At 42.5% G+C, this 17,769-nt stretch overlaps 1 protein-coding gene across 1 annotated transcript in view; it reads right to left on the reverse strand.

The window, feature by feature from the left end:
• Positions 1–17,769, reverse strand: part of SPHKAP (SPHK1 interactor, AKAP domain containing) — a 119,947-nt gene that overhangs the window by 52,775 nt on the left and 49,403 nt on the right. The window contains exon 4 of the mRNA XM_065411414.1: positions 14,143–14,253. Coding sequence (XP_065267486.1) covers positions 14,143–14,253 — 111 coding nt within the window. The remainder of the gene's footprint in view (positions 1–14,142; positions 14,254–17,769) is intronic.

Below are 17,769 nucleotides of genomic sequence, written 5' to 3' on the forward strand. Positions count from 1 at the left end.
GTGGATAGCTGAGGAAAAAGTGACAATTGCCCTCTTCTGGGAGTGAGAGTGGAAGGTAATTAGACACTCACTTTCCCTCTCCTCTACCTCAATCTTTGTTAGCTTGGGGCCATATAAATAATCTGTTAGCCCCATCAGGTTCTCAAATACCCAGGCTGGTCTCATTCTGGTCAGTGTGCATGTATAACTCATTAATGCCAATGGACCGATCTTATTTCTCTGCCTCACTCATCTGATATACAGTCAGATTCATCTTGAGATGGGCAACTACTACTTGAATAATATCCTTCTGGTTTGGGCCAGGAGTGGAAAGGGGTTTTTGTTTGTTTTGTTGCTGATGTAAAAACAATACTTAGTGCTGTGTATCTTCAAGGTGAAACACAAACATGAACTAACTAATCCTCACGGTAGCCTGTGGGATAGGTATTATCTCCTTTGTACAAATGGAGAAACAGAGGTTAAGCATTGCGATTAGAACTAATGGTTTCCTGGCACCCTGTGCTGTGCTCACATTCTTGTGACAGAGGACTATTGCAAGGACAATAGATACAGGGAGCAAAAGAACAGTAAAGGACATTCTCTTTTCTTCATTTTGTATTTATCTTTTCACTTTAATTTCATTTAAAACATAACAACTATAGAAAAATAAACATCCCCACTGAGAAGAGAATAGCTCCCTCCTTCAGACACTTATATGGAGCTTGATCGGAGTGCTGTACGGTACAAACCATTTACCCTTGTAGTTTAGTAACTCACTGAGACATGATTCTATATTGCTAACAACCCCTTTCAAATTAATGCAAAATGTTTGAGTAAGGTTTTCAGTTCAGTGGCTTTTTAAAAATTCTCTACCCTCCCCCCAGTGTCCTATAACATGTACAGCTTTTGCACACCTCAGTAGTTTAGATCCTCAATAGTTGAGATCTCCAAAATGAACCACCACTTCTAACAACTCTGTGCAGGCTGTCAGTAGGGACTGAACCTGAAAGCACAAACCTCTACCATTTGAATTCAAGGAGTATCTTATCAGTTGGGAGCAGCTGCTGGTGGCTATCCTCTGCACCAACTACAGGGGAGCTGGACATACGTGGCCAGTATGTAACATAGTTACCACTTTTGTGTTCTTAATGTGGTATGTGTTGACTGAATGGGCCACATAGCCCAAAACAACCCACTCACCTGATAACTGTAAACGCTCAGCCAATCAGAAGCAAGAGGGTTGTCAGTTTGAATATTTGCTCTCTGCAATCAATCAATAGGAATGTGGAATAACCTCTCTCCCTGAAGGGAGATGGGGGAGGGTCTGCATATAGTGTTCAGGAAGCTCATTTACTTGAGATCCCCTCCCCCGACCCCATGTCGCTCCACAAGTGCTGCCAATGGAGCAGATGAAGGTTTCAGTGGTTCCCCTTGCAAACTGTAGCTGACTATCACCAGGAGCAGTCAGCCCAGAGCACAGACGACTTCCATGACCTCCTGATTCTCTCCAGTTCATGTGAACTGGGCCCAGGATATGGCCTTCAATAGCTGCTTTCTTCCCCTCAAACTTAAATCCCTTCAAAACATGTGTTTATGATACTAAGAGGGCTTAGTACACTTTGGCAAGAGCTGATGGAAAAAATACATCTGAAATTTGGTCCCAACTGAGTCCATAACTCAGATATTGTGGTGGGTTTATACATTTTGTTAAAGACTGCCCTTATTTTAATGGCATGGCTGCATCTGTGAATCAGCCAGAGTCCTCTCTCTCCATATTTCACAGCTTCAGCGACAGCTGTGACTGTTTTCTTCTCATTAAGGCTTATTCCTTTTGGTTTTGATGTAATTAATTGTCACTTATGATTTATACTTAAAGAAAATATGCCAATAAATATTTATGCCATGTGTGCCATCTGCTCCCTTTTGCTATCCTGTATATAAAATACGTTAATAATTAGTTTAACACATTTCTGTTCACCTCACGCTGTAATTTATGTTACCGTGAGCCCTGTGGTTATGACAGCAGCAAGTTATCATAGACCTGAGCAAGAGGTTTGTTTTGGAAGTAACATCAGGGTTCCCATTTCTTAAGGAACTAGATCTTGGTGCTTTATGAAAGTGACATCTTAAGATCCTGAGGGGGACACTGGCTGCACTGCTACACATAAACCTCCCAGCTCTATGGAGCAGTATTTATAGCATTGCCAGAGGCAGGCCACATGCCCAATTCTTCCACTGATAGGTATGCAAGAACTGATATTATTTTTACTGTGTGGTAAGTTATGTGGGTGGATCCCAGGGGATAAGAGAAGATGGCAGCTCCAGGAGGAAGATTAGCGGATAACCAAACCAGATGTTAAAACCCAAAGTTTAGTGTCAGTCTCTTCTTTCCCCACAAAAAAGATTACTAAAAGAATTCTGGGCTCTGTATAAGAATGAGTGTAGCACTGGTTAGAACGTGCTGACAAACAAATGTTTAGCAAGTGTACAAAGCTAATATAAAGACAGCAGTTAAATACGATGGTAGTTCCTTATGAAAGCAAATGCATGCAAGATCAGTACATAAAGGAAGATCTTGACTCATAGACTTTAAGGTCAGAAGGGACTATCATGATCATCTAGTCTGACCTCCTGCACATTGCAGGCCACAGAACCTCACCTACCCACTCCTGTATTAGACCTGTAACCTCTGGCTGAGTTACTTAAAGTTACAGAGAATCTGCCATTTACACTAGTTTATACCTGCAAGTGACCCGTGCCCCATCCTGCAGAAGAAGGGGGAAACCCCCAGGGTCTCCGCCAATCTGACCAGGGAGAAAATTCCTTCCTGGCCCAAAATATGGTGATCAGTTAGACCCTGAGCATGTGGGCAAGACCCACCAGCTAGACACCTGGGAAAGAATTCTCTGTAGTAACTCGGAGCCCTCCCCATCTAGTGTCCCGTCACCAGCGATTGGAGATATTTGCTGCTAGCAGTCACAGATTCACTACATGCCATTGTAGGCAGTCTCATCATACCATCCCCTCCATAAACTTATCAAGCTCAGTCTTTAAGCCAGTTAGGTTTTTTGCTCCCACTACTCCCCTTGGAAGTCTGTTCCAGAACTTCACTCCTCTGATGGTTAGAAACCTTTGTCTAATTTCAAGCCTAAATTTATTGATGGCCAGTTTATGTCGATTTATTCTTGTGTCCACATTGGTGCTTAACTTAAATAACGCCTCTTCCTCCCTGGTATTTATCTTTCTGGTATTTATAGAGAGCAATCATATCTCCCCGCAGCCTTCTTTTGGCTAGGCTAAACAAGCCAAGCTCTTTGAGTCTTCTCTCATAAAGTAGGTTTTCCATTCCTCGTAGCCCTTCTGTGCATCTGTTCCAGTTTGAATTAATCTTTCTTGAACATGGAAGACCAGAATTGCACACAGTATTCCAGATGAGTTCTTTACCAGTGTTTTGTATAATGGCATTAACACTTCCCTTTGTGCTGAAGATGTTTTTCCATATACTTTCAACACAAAGTATAACTGGACCAAGGGTAAAGAAACTCCAGAGATTTCAGTGAATCACTTAATCCTCATACAGCAAGTGATTCACTGGAATATCTGGTGTTTCTTTACACACCTGAAATTATATACACACATGATGATGTAGTGTATATATAAAGATTTTTTCAGCATCACTATTGGAGGGGTGTATTACTTCCGTTCCTAATGGCAAAAACTTGGATGAATTGAAAATTCACTCCCAAAAGAGTACTGCTAAACCACTTAAACTGCCTACACCATTATGTAGTCTGTGTACTCAGTATATGTTGCAGAAAAACTGTTTCAGGAATGGTTACATTTTTAAACATTGTACTGAAACTGTTCCCACAACCCGCTACCTATAAAGCCAGGTATCTGAGTGACCTGTCTGATCATATAGGTCTCTGAGGGAGCTATAAATACACTTAAAATTACCTTTAAAAGATCGGCGGAATCAGTGAGGAGGAATGATGGGATGGAATGGGATTGGTTGTCCTATCTTCCCACACCGATCATGGAAGGGTGTACCCTCACCTTGCACCCTATTTAAGAGTGGTCTGCTCCCTGGGCGATCTAGGAGGCACTTTGCTTCCCAGAGCTTCTACTGAGACAGTGTGACAACATCTTCCAAGACAGGACTGTGGTTTTATGCCACAACTGAGCCCTCAGCTGTTGATTCCTATTCCTTGTCAAGATATAATTAAGGTATTGTCAAACTGAATAGTAAGATAGGGTTTAGGACTAAAAATACCCCTAGTAATTACGGCTTAGGTCTGGAAAACTAAGGCTGGATTTCATTTTGTGAAAGATATAATGCTGCTCGGTAAGATGCTCAAATAACCATGGGAGTGAAAGGTAAACTAAACACACTCTCCTAATTCCCGGTCTAGATGCCAAATTGTAGGAGTAAAGCTGTACAAGTGCATAACATTTAGGGCTGCCTAAACAGAGCTGCATACTCTACAAATACACAAAGTGGATTTTTCCCATTTTACCAAACTGTTAATTTTCATTTAAAAATACCACAAGAAAATGGCTTCTTTAGCTATGAACAATATAGATTACACACAAGGATTTTTCTGAATGTTGCTGCCCGAAAGCATCCAGAATATCTTTTACCATTCACATGTGTCTATGTACACACCTGAAATTATATACACACATGATGATGTAGTGTATATATAAACATTTTTTTCAGCATCACTATTGGAGGGGTGTATTACTTCCGTTCCTAATGGCAAAAACTTGGATGAATTGAAAATTCACTCCCAAAAGAGTACTGCTAAACCACTTAAACTGTCTACACCATCATGTAGTCTGTGTATTCAGTATATGTTGCAGAAAAACTGTTTCAGGAATGGTTACATTTTTAAACATTGTACTGAAACTGTTCCCACAACCAGCCAGGTATCTGAGTGACCTGTCTGACCGTATAGGTCTCTGAGGGAGCCATAAATACACTTAAAATGACCTTAAAAAGAGCTTTTCTATACATTGTGTCATGACTTTAAAGTCTGTTACCTCTTTTTTCCAGGTTTAGAAATGAGTACTGGGGGATGGGGGGGGGGGGATTATAGGGAAGCTGGGAAATGTTTCCAACCCCTCTTTCCCAATGGTATACAGCTTCTGTTTCTAGTCCTGCCGGGCCAGAAAATACCTGACTTTAAATATAGAATGTTTTATGTATAGAAAAGTAGTCCCTGGTCCAGGGCTTAATTTTACCTATACTGGAATCCTCTCACCCGCCATTGGAAAAACACACTGGCCTATGCTTGGAAAGAGAAGGGGAATGTTTCTCTGGCAAGACAATTTAACGAATAAACAAATGGTAGCTGTAGAAAGCCTCATTACTTCAAGTGGGAAAATCATATGTGATTTATGCAGCTTATGATAAATGAGCACTGATTAATCCTTTGCACAATAGCATCATATATCTTGTTTTAGACCTCTATCTCCCTCTGTTTTTAAAAACATATTTAGAAATAATGTGGAGAGTTCTTAGAAATACTGTTGAGATTATTTTGTGTCCCTTTGGTAGTAAAGCCCTTAGATTCAGGAATCTAACTGTTCAGGCCTTGAATGTAGGAGAAAAATTCCATCTAATGGTTTAGAAACCTCCAACAAGTTTCCTAAAATATCTTTCCTCAACATAATGTTATGATATTAAGGTCCTATGTTTCAGGAGCTTCCAGGGCTAGAAGCAGCTTGCTTCCTTCTTAAAGATATAACAAACCAATTGCAGGTTCAGCACTGAAAATTATCCATCCCAGGTCTGCAGTCAGTGTAATTTACGTCATGGAGGCGGGAGAGGGAGGGAGAGTGGGAAACCCTTCAAGTTTTTGTCTCTAAACAGGGTTTGTTTGGAAGCTGTTCCAAGGTTGGTAATATTAGATGTAGTCCTGCAGAGGAAGATGGTAGAGTGGTCAAAGGTGTTTTGACAAATGCCCTTTATCAGATCGATATCACCACCACACAGAGGGAAAGAGGTGTGTGGTTAAACAGAGCTCATTAATCTTTTCAAGTCAGCAACATTATAGACATTCTCATTAAAGTTCAGTATATTTGTATAGTATTGTGAGCTGCTCATTCACAAGATGCACCCAATGAATCCATATATTTTATTGTATGATGGCTTTTGATTAGATCTTCATTCCTTGCCCAAAAAAGGGCTTTCTGTAATTAGTTACTTTCTAATTTACACTGCTAAAATTCAACATTATGGCAAGGCTACATATTACTTTATTTCTAATCCATTTGGAAACCACTACAAAACAAATCACTATTGATCAAGCTAGGTTTAATTTAGTGTCAGTGGTATTGTTCAAATTTTCTTTAAAGATGAAAGATTTTATATCCAGGGTGGGCAAACTTTTTGGCCTAAGGGCCATATCTGGGTGGGGAAATTGCATGCAGGGCCATGAACGTAGGGCTGGGGCAGCAGGTTGGGGGGCAGGAGGGGGTGCAGAGTGTGGGAGGGGGCTCAGGGCAGGGCGTTGGGGTGCAGCAGGGGGTTAGGGGGCTCAGGGCAGGGGGCTTGGGGTGTGGGCTCTGGCCTGGCATCACATACCTCAAGTGGCTCCGGGGTGGCAGTGGCGTGCAGTGGGGCTAAGGCAGGCTCCCTGCCCTGGCCCCGTGCTCCTCCCGCAAGTGGCCGGCATGTCCGGCTGTGGCTCCTGGGGGTGGGGTGGGGCGGGGCAGGGCAGGCTGCTCTGCCGTGCATTGCCATTGCCTGTGTGTACCACCCCCGAAGCTCCCATTGGCTGCAGTTTCCCGTTCCTGGCCAATGGGAGCTGTGGCAGGTGGTGCCTGCAGGCGAGGGCAGTGCACGGAGCCCTCTGCCCCCCTGTTCCAGGAGCAGCGCGCGGCCAGGGCAGGCAGGGAGCCTGCCTTAGCCCCGCTGCGCCACAGGGCTGGCAATCCTGTGGGCCGGATCCAGCCCACGGACTGTAGTTTGCCCTCCCCCGTTTTCTATGAACTGCCACTACATCCTATTCTACAGGACCACAACAATGGACTTTAGCAAGTTATGTGAAGTAATTTAAGTCCATTGGTTGTCTAGCTTTCAGCTGAAGGAAAAGTCGCCATATAACCAGAGAATGGACAGCAGTGATTTACTTCTAGCTGTGATTCTTGTACACACCAACCATTGTAGATGATCAAAGCGAACAGATTCTCCAATGGCTATCTACACACCTTGCTTTCTCACAGATGTTTCGACCACTTATGCAAGGTTCAAGTTAGGCAAGCCTGGATTTAGACTTGCAGCCTGCAGGGTTCCATTTATTTTGCAATTGCATAAGCCTCCTACACAAATTTTCAAAGCAAATGATAGCTTGATGGAAACAAGCTTAAACAAGGGTACCTGGTACAGAGTACTCTAGGAATCAGCAGACCTCCTAGTGTTTACAACACTGGTTCACAGAAGAGTTCGCGATCTCTCATATAGAGTAAGGAAGAAAAACCTTTGTGTGAAAGTTTTGAGGTGGATCTGCATCATAGTGATGGTCAGTTTATGGGTGGAAGCAGATTAATGAAGCACGTGAAAGAGCCTTTGAATCCCTGAGAGAACCTTTGAATCCATGTTCAGAACAGACATAAGCCATAAAGAAAGGAGTATTAGACACTGTCTTTTGATCTTAGAGAGCCATTCAGGTTATGAACAACCCTATATGCCTAGAACCAAAAGGAAGCTCCAGCAGCATGTTATGTAGTGTGGTCTGCTAAGGAGATCATATTGCAGAAGGGGGTCTCTGTGTATTTGTGAATGAATCCTTGAACAGTTCATTCCCTGATGCCCTTGACCTAAATAAAGTAAATACACAACAGTCCAGGTGTGTCAACAGCATTGTCTCATATTACAATTCAGTTAGTTGGTTGAGAGTAGACCAGTTTCTACATAGGGAAGATGTACATTTCTGCTTTAAATAATCTAGAGATGTGGTGTGTTGCATAAAGGTTTTATAGATGTAGTGTACGAAGGCTTCTGGAGCGGACGATCTCACTTGGGTTCTGTAGCTGAAGCTCCAAAACGCCAGCTTCTTATTTATATAACCTTTTGATATGTATCTCTTTTCCATGCAGCATTAGATACAATTCTCTGGAACAGTTCTTGGTAAAGTCACTTTTCAATTACACTAATTACATATTTAATTACTACATTAGAATTGAAAATACATATTGCTACATTAGCAATGACTATGTTGGGTTTCTGAGCCTCAGAAATGCTGGGCGTAGGCTACTCCTATTACACTCAGTCAAGATTGTGAGTGCTTGGATTTGAAGCACATATCTAGTAAAGGAGAAATGTAAGCTGTAATTTCAAATCTTTAGATTGCAGACTAGATTCTTATACAATTCAAAAATCTTGAAAATATGTCCATAACAGAGCTGAACATGAAGTGTTGGGATTTTATAAAAATTATTCCACATTTAAATATTCTTTTGTGGATGAAAGCTCTGAGCTAGCTACATATACATGTGAATATGGTCAGGGCTGGATCACAATTTTAGGTAGGATACGAGCAATTATTTCCACAACATAATGGCCTTTTTTTAACCCACTTTAAAAAGTAATGGGGTCCCACATATATCAGAAAGACCAATTCTGTTTAATCATTCTCGTTGCCTCTCTATGAGCAGGAAGCCTGTCACAGTTTAGTTAAAAAGATTAATGTTAATGTACTTGCCAGCATATGTAGGGCAGCCACACATCTATTTTTATTTGTACTAACTGTGCTAATCCATAGTGGGATGTAATGACAGCAACAAATATTCATGGAAGACAATTTTGATATGAACTGTGGGTATTAACAACCACCAGTCACCAGAGACCACATACACCTAAAATGGAAACGCATTCATTCAAAGGAAAGTTGAATCCTCAATAGGTAAAAATATTACTGGCTGCCTTTGGTAAAAGCAAACAATAATAAGAGTGTATTAAATGCAAAAGACCATAGTGGTTTTACAGACACAAGCTGCATTCAGTGGGACATTGCCCTAGTGGGAGCTTCCAAAGGCTGTGTGCTTAAAGCAGACACAGTACCTCTTGGAGCACTGGGAAGAGCAGCTTCTCCTCCCCCCTTTGAAATAGGGTAGTATGTACTCTCTCCTAAGTAGGATCTGCTCCACTGATTAATGGAGGACATGGAGGAGGGCATCCTCATGTCTCTGTTCCACTCCCCAAGTCCTCCACTATTTTTGGAATGTCTACTATGCCAGTGGCACAAGGCGAGATTCTTTGCACTTCTTTGGCATGTGCGCTGGGATCATGCTCAGTCCTTGCATGCAAGTGCAGTTTTGTTGTGTTCCCTCATCACCCTGGTGCACCTCTGTAGGACCAAACACAATCTTGCCGAGGTAACTCAGTGGTGAGGGCACCTTAAACAAACACAATGAATTCTCTGCCCCGCTTCAAAGTTTTAAGACTAAGACAAAAACTTTGGAAAATGGTTACCTAAAGGTATCAGAGTAGCAGCCGTGTTAGTCTGTATCCGCAAAAATAACAGGAGTACTTGTGGCACCTTAGAGACTAACAAATTTATTAGAGCATAAGCTTTCGTGGGCTACAACCCACTTCTTCGGATGCATATACCTAAAGGTAGATACCCATACGTGGGCACCTAAATTGGTTGCCTAACTTTAGGCACCCACGTTTGAAACTCTGGCCTATGCTTTTTTAGGATTATGTCAATCAGGTATATGAACAAAACTTCAATTCTGCTTATATCAGCATCATAACTAAAACATTTCAGTAGCAAGATTTAATGCCACCTTCTAAGCTGACCTAAGATTCTGGGCCATCACAGAAGCAAGCTTTTGCTTTCTAGCATTAACTATTGTATTTGAAAGAGCTTCTAAAATTGGGTATATACAATTGGTCCCTCATGAGTATAAAATTGTTTCCATGTCTAATAATTAGAAGAATAATGAGGATTATTTAAAGGGTAGCTGTTTTAAACAATCAAACCACAACTCAGTGGAATTGCTTTCCCCCCCCCTTCTCCATTTTTCTTGTACAATGAATATCAGCTAGCCACCCAGATTCTACTTTGCAAGCTGCAAAAGCTTCTTCTGTGCAGAGATGGGAGGGAAGGGGGCAAGGATTATGCCTCTGTTCTCTAGGGGACCTGTCATGCAGGGTGGGCGAGAGTTTGCCATAAGAGGAGCAGGGCAGGGCTGAAGGATCCTAACAGCCTCTTCCCAAGAAAGGAGGGGTTGGGCCCTTGCAGGGTATTGCAGCTTCAAGGCTGCAGTAGCAACTCTGGTGCAGTTGCATGTTTACACGAGAGCTTTGATGGAGTGTCCCCCCCTCCCCCCCAGAACAGCAGAATTGCAATGAATTTCTATTACTCCAAAGGGACAGCTGCAAAGCAAAACAAAACAAAAAATGCAGCAGAGAGTCTCAGAGGCTGGGTCAACTGACTCAGGCTTGCACAGTGAAGAAGATGGTCTCAGAGTCCAGGCTCCTGCCCGAGTGGGAAAGTCTACACTGCTATTTTTAGCCCTCTAGTGCGATCCCCAGTCAGCTGCCCCAGACTTTGAGACTCGCTGCTGCAGGGCTTTTTTTGCAGTGTGGACTTATCCTAAAATGGTGTGTTTCTTAGGGGCCAGTTCTGAGAGATGCTGAAAGCCCAACTCCCCTTGACTGAAATGGGAGTTGAGGGAACTCAGTACCTTGCAGGATCAGACCCTTAGCATGGAATGGTCTTCAGTGCAAGTTGTGGGCATTCAGCACCTGACAGGATTGGGCCTGGGACTGAGAACCATGAATTACTGATCTGTAACTCTGGTTCTGACACAGGACCTCTAAACAAATGTCCCTTAATCTCTCTGCTTCTGCTTTCTCATTTGTAAACTGGGGACAGGAATGCTTACTTCCCTTACAGCTGATTGATCAGGATTAAATAAAATATTATTTTCATTTGCAGATCAAAAGTGCTTTTATAGCGCACAGCATTATGATGGCATGTGTGTCAAGCAACCATGTGGTTGCTATTTTCCTACATCATATCTCTTAATCTGGCTAGGAAAAAGAAAATCGTGCAGTGAAAAGATATAGTATCTATTCTTCTCACTCAGGCCTAGCAAAGATAAATATTGGACAACTCTTCTTCCACAGAAATAGTTGAAAAGAAGTTACCTGAAGAAAAATGTCAAAACTAGAAATGTGAAGAACCAAGCATTTAACAGCTTTATTTAAGTAGCAGGAGTGTTCAACAACATTTACTGCTTTGGGACTGTAGAGGAGTGGACTCACCCCTGCAGCGCCTCCTGCTTGTCATCTCTGGGAATTAGCTCTTCCAGCATCCTAGAGTGCCCCCTGCAGGCCGGTGATCCGCCTGTCCTCCCCGTGTCCCTCCCTGGACCCTGGTGCCCTGTTGTCTAGGGTGCTGCCCCCTGACAGTAACCCCAGTCTTAGGGTCTCCCCTCCCCAGGGAACCCCCACCCACTATCCCTACCTTGCCTCAGAATAAGGCCACTGCCAGTCACCAACTAGCCCCCGCTCCCTGGGGCAGACTGCAGTATAGGCCACTCATCACAGGTAAGGTTGGGTTTGGACCTGCTGCCTTGGCCTACCCATTGGCTGCCCTCTGCAACCCCCAGTACCCCTTGGCCTCCTACTAGGCCGCAGCCTGGGGCTATCCAGGCTGGAGCTCTCCAGCCCTGCTCCACTCAGGTACCCTACCTCTAGATCCCTGCAGCCAGGCCCTTCTCCCTCTGAACACAGAGAGAGACTGCTGAGCTCCTAGCTCCCAGCCTCTTATATAGGGCTAGCTGAGGCCTGATTGGGGCGTGGCCCAGCTGTGGCTACTTCCCCAATCAGCCCAGCTTTTAGAGCTGCAGCCCTCTGCCAGGGCTGTTTTAAGCCCTTCCAGGCAGGAGTGGGGTAACCACCCCGCTACAGGGACCATAAGTCATATTTTTAGAACGCTTCTTGTAATACCAAGTGCTCATGATAAATCAAGAACCCTTTGCATTAAAGGTGAATGTACTGAACGTATCTGACAAAGAAGAGGATGGTTTTGATCTTCCTAAAAAAAGAACAGGAGTACTTGTGGCACCTTAGAAACTAACAAATTTATTAGAGCATAAGCTTTCGTGGGCTACAGCCCACTTCTTCGGATGCATATAGAATGGAACATATATTGAGGAGATATATATATATATATACACACATACAGAGAGCATGAACAGGTGGGAGTTATCTTACCAACTCTGAGAGGCCAATTAAGTAAGAGGAAAAAAAACTTTTGAAGTGATAATCAAGATAGCCCAGTACAGACAGTTTGATAAGAAGTGTGAGAATACTTACAAGGGGAGATAAATTCAACGTTTGTAATGGCTCAGCCATTCCCAGTCCTTATTCAATCCTAAATTGATTGTATCTAGTTTGCATATGCAAAGTACTCCTGTTCTTTTTGCGGATACAGACTAACACGGCTGCTACTCTGAAACCTTTGATCTTCCTGCACTTATAGATGATAAAGATCATAAGAGGTAAGCATGTTTAGTGTTCCATTCAGTCAATGGCACTCAGGCTGCAATTCTAAAATTTAATATGCCTCCAAAGACTGTGAGACAAGGTGGGTGAGGTAATATCTTTTATTGAACCAATTTCTGTTGGTGAGAGAGACAAGCTTTCGAGCCACACAGAGCTCTTCTTCAAAATCTCTGTGGCTTGAAAGCTTGTCTCCCGCACCTTGCCTCTCTAATATCCTGGGACTGACAGCTACAACTACACCCCAAATCCTATGACATTCTTGCTTGCGGAAGGGTGTGAAGGACAGGGAATATGGCTGTATGAATCTGGGAATTTTGGTACCCAACCTCACTGAAAATCAGTCATTAACATCTCCAAAGCAGATTCAAAGGGACCAATTCACTGGTACCCTACACCTAATGCATTCTGATTGGTAGTGTTAGGCTGATTTTGCACTGGTATGAATGATAGCTTAAGTTGCAGGGCAACAGTGAACTGGGCCTTGAGTTCTCTGACCTGAACACTATCTTAAATTACCTCTTGCCGAGCCTAAAAGCACATATCCCATGGACTCCATCTTAGGCCCTCTCTTTTTTTTCCAGGGATTCTCCTCTGCAAGATGCACCCTATAAATAAGTATAGAGAGCACCCAAAAGGCTGCGGCTAGTACTGAGCATAAGAGGGTCAGCCAGAGTGCTGGTGTGCCTACACACTCCTCAGATCAGGTGCACTGCAGGGGATGGCCAGGCCCTGTTTCCCGCTCTGCACTTGCTGCTGGGGGGAAGTGTCCCTGCAATTTTAGAATATAATAAGTGCAGCTCCTCAGTATGCTGCATTTGCTCTATACAAGCAAAAAAGCCTCCAGTCACCACCTCTGAGGCACTATGCTTCAGCTCACCTCCCTGCCCCGCCTTTTGTCTGCATCTGATGTAACAAGCTACAATGAGATCTCTGCACCCGAGTGTGAATTCCAGTACGTTCTCATTACCATCCCTGAACTAGTCTTTAGTTTCTATCGGAGGACCAGTAGCCCCATTGTTCTGTTCTGTTCTGTTGCAAAACCTTTTGGCTCATTGGAACATAGCTGACAATGTTCAAATTGCATTTTCAATATAGATAAACAACCCTTCTGGGTACCATTTGATACCAAAAGTAACTATTGCAATTACATCAAAGTACCTACATTTGAGTACATATAGCATGAAAAGCCACAAACAACTCTGATTTATTCATACACACTTTTAACCAAAAGGCACTTGTGACTTGTTAATTGCATTAGCACCTACAATAGTGAGATGGAAATTTCATTTAAAACATGGAAGAATTCTCTGTATGCTTACTTTTTATCCTTATCTTTCTGCTGCGGACTATATGAGTCAATACTGATGGGCCTAAGTCTGTAGGCAAACTTCCAAAGTGATCTTTTCAGTGTCTACTGTATAAAAATCTATACCTGTATTGCTTTGCCTGTTTGTTTAACTGTCTTAATCCAGATTGAAATTTAGGATTTCCAGTTTTAGGTTAAGTAACTGATTACATTTTTTTTTCTGCTACCATGCAGTGACTTTTTTTAAATGGCTGATTAATTTGTGTCTTCATTGAGACAACTCCCTTCCCTCACTTTTCCCCGCATAAGTGTAAAGCTTCTGTGTACTTACTGAAGCACATTTGTTTTCTGATTTGTCTTCCACAAAGCCAATTCGGCATGGTGTCCTCTGATTCTGTAGCCAGTAGTCAGTTGACTCTAGTAGACTGTTGCTGCAGAGAACCTGTTAAAATAGATGAATTTACTTAGCTCTAATTCGCTTGAAATAATGGCCTGGACTTGCACCCCTTTAAGTCAATGGGAGTCTTGCTAGTGAGTTTCATTTGGGACAATATTGAGACTTTTGTTCCATTTGGAAAAAATGTATACTTAATCAAAATGAGATTATAGAAATTTACACCTCCCTCAATGTCCTATCATGTTCACTTCAGAAGTGAAAGGCCTTGAAGATATTTGAAGATATTTTTTGACTATCAAAAACCCACATTTTTATTGGAATACAGATGCGGGGGCTTTAAACTGGTGGACATAAATAGCAAAAAATGAATTTGGTAAAAAGGCCTTTACAGGGAAGTAACATACCATTTTAATTCTACCGGCAGTCTCAGGGTTGGAGGCTGCCAGAAGCATGCATATCATTTTCATATCTGAGTGCTCACTTGAGAAGTTGGAAGTAGTTAGGTATCATTTTCGTCAGTATTGAACTCACTCCTGTGTCTGTTGAAGTCAGTGAGGGTTTTGCCATTGACTCCAATAAGACTAAGAGTTCCCCTTATGAGTTCAACACTGCAGCCCTTACTCAGACCCATGGTCTCCATTAGGAGTTTTGGCAAAGTAAAGACCAAGTGATTGTGCCTCTTCTGCCTATCTTTGCCCCGTCACTAAAGGCCACTTACAATGTTTGTAGACTGGAAAGAGTCAAAGCCAGTCTTACAAGGTGGGTGGTGCAGCCTCTAGAATTAATTTAATCCCTTATGTTGATATTCCTTGACAAATATGGAACACAATGTCCAACAGAGCCAAATAATCTTTTTGATAAAGAAATCTCTGCTATATTATGTATTTTCATTACTAAAACAAATTTGCAAGCTATTTTCTTTCTGAATGTGGCATGACATATTTTATTGAAATGCCTCAAATTTGTAAGACTGAAATTGTTTTGAAACTGTGACTCACATTACACATGCTGATTGCGCCAAAGAATTGTACCAGTATGTGTTTAGGAGTATGTTCTCATTTGCTTCACAATTTGCGTGGGCCAAAATAGCTATATTTGAAAATAGGTGGACTGATACTGCAGTAAGCTTATTGGCCAGCTGCAGAAAGTGTCCTAACATAAACTGGGGGGAGTGGCTGAAAATGTGTGGGATCTCCAGTCACCCTTCCATGGGAAGGGAACAGAACAAACCACATGATACATGCTCCATCTAGGGAGAAAGAACGGTCCTGTAGCATGGGTAGTAGCCTGGGATGCAGGAGACCTGAGTCCTATTTCTCACTCTGCCATAGGAAGTCTATGTTATCTTGGACAAGTCAATTAGTCATTCTGTGCCTCAGTTCCCAATCTGTAAAATGGGGATTATAGCACTTTCCTACCTCCCAGAGGTGTGGAGAGAATAAATACATTGAAGACTGAGGCATTCAGAAATTGCAGTAATAGCAGACATAGAACTTCCTTGGGAAGATTGATCTCATACTAGAGATACTGCATTCCTTATGCATACAATACCTATGAGAACTTCCTGGCAACATAATAAAACTCTGTTTAGCAGGAAGGGTTGGGATAACTGTTGTGAGCACTTGTTTTACATGAATACTCTGGATTTTATAGGTGAAATATAGGAGGAAACAGACACAAAACAACCTAAAATTCATTAGCAAGAACACAAAGATATCACATGCACTGGAGAATTATCTCATGACAATTTTTCATATGTTCGTCATCTATGCACAGACTATACCATAAGCTGCCTGGCTCCATTTCTCCCACAGCACAGGAGGGTGGTGGTGGCTTCTATCTGTGTAAACACTTTATTACTATTTAAAATAGGCTAGGATTTCTGAGTAGCAGGATGGATTATTCTTTTGCCCATGCTTTAAATGTGGCCAGCCTTGCATATAATAATGAGAGAGCAGACTTTTCAATTACCTTTAAAATACGGCTGAATTGTTATTCTAGGCCACCACCACATTTCTGTTGTTCTCAGTCCTGGAGGTACAGCACACAATACACAGCCCAGGTAGAGTTGGGGCAAAGGTGGCTCTAAAATGCCTTTGCACCCTCTGGATTTGGGGCTGTTGCCTGCACTGCTAGTGCTGCTCCACAAGATGGAGCTGTCAATCATCCTGGTGACATGACCTATGGGAACTCTCCTTTCATCTCTAGCTACACTCCTACAATGGTGCTTTTGAGGAGCCTGAGTACAGCTGTCTACAGCAGTTTTGCACACTGCTTGCACCAAGGAGTTCTCCCCAGCTGGCTGAGGTCCTTCCTCATCCTTTATATAATGCTGCAGCAGAATACAGGGGCATAGTGTGGGAAGAATCCTTCACACAGAAAATGCCTATTCTAGAGCATGCATGTAGAGCAACTGGTACACTTCCCCATCTGCAGATTCTTCCATGGAAAAGGGTGATTTGGCCTTAATACTTTAAAAAGGATTAGACAATTGCAGGAATAAGAATAGCAAGAGCAGTAACACTAGCTATAAACCACCTTGTGTGGTTAATCGTCTTCACCCTGTAGGGATATCGGAAAGCATATCTGTGAAATGGATTTATGTTTCATTCTGATTTCTTACAATTCTTGCATAACATGAACTATTGAACTATGCACTAACTTCTCCTCACTCTTGTTTATGAAATAATAAAGTGCCATGTTTTAAAACCATACATTTACTACCAAAATGCAAGTAGCTTGCTTTATCACTGTGCTGGAATAAAATTATAAAACAGTGCTTGACTCTCAATCTTATTGTGTATGAACCTTGCGAATTCTGCTCTAATAATACACTTTAAGTGGCAAACAAGAGCTATCTCTGAGCTCTAATAGCTTCTGTCACTGTTGCGCAGCCTTTTATACTGACGTCCCACTAAAGACAAAAAGAAGGTAGTAGGCAGGTACTGTACTACTGGATATGGTGAGTAGGCTGTATGTTTGTTTACAAAAAGTCACCCTGGAGAGAGTCAAAAGCAAGATCCTTCTCTGTGATGCACTGTGCTTATCTGTATTGCAAATAAATCAATAATTCCATTACAAAAATGACTTGGTAACAAGCAATTCCAAATGACACTCAACTGACAACATTCACTGAGTAGCAACTAGAAGGTGGTCTCCATGTAGGTTGGGAGGTTTTCAGGACTATGCTTTGCTTAAGTAAAATTTACCCTCCATATGTTGTGAATGGTCCCTGGAATGCTTCCCATGTGTCCGCAACAGCCTCACTGAAATATTCTTGGGCAGTATGACACCACACTACCAGAACTCCTACCTGTGGCCAATATCATGCACTTGTTAGAAAGCAGGCAGCCTGTTGCACACACATGGAGCCCTAGTGACTTCAGGGGGGCTCTGCATGGGTGCAGCATGGAGGCCACATGCTCTTAATTGATATGGGCCTATAGTAGCTGCTGTCCACTGAGGAGGCTCCATTGACTTGTTTGACTTGGGGCAGATAGAGGGGAGGAACGAATACAAAACTGCCTTTGATAACTAGACTCTGAGAGCCAAATTCAGTCC

Source organism: Emys orbicularis, chromosome 9 (assembly GCF_028017835.1).
Source record: "Emys orbicularis isolate rEmyOrb1 chromosome 9, rEmyOrb1.hap1, whole genome shotgun sequence".
Lineage (NCBI taxonomy): Eukaryota > Metazoa > Chordata > Testudines > Emydidae > Emys > Emys orbicularis.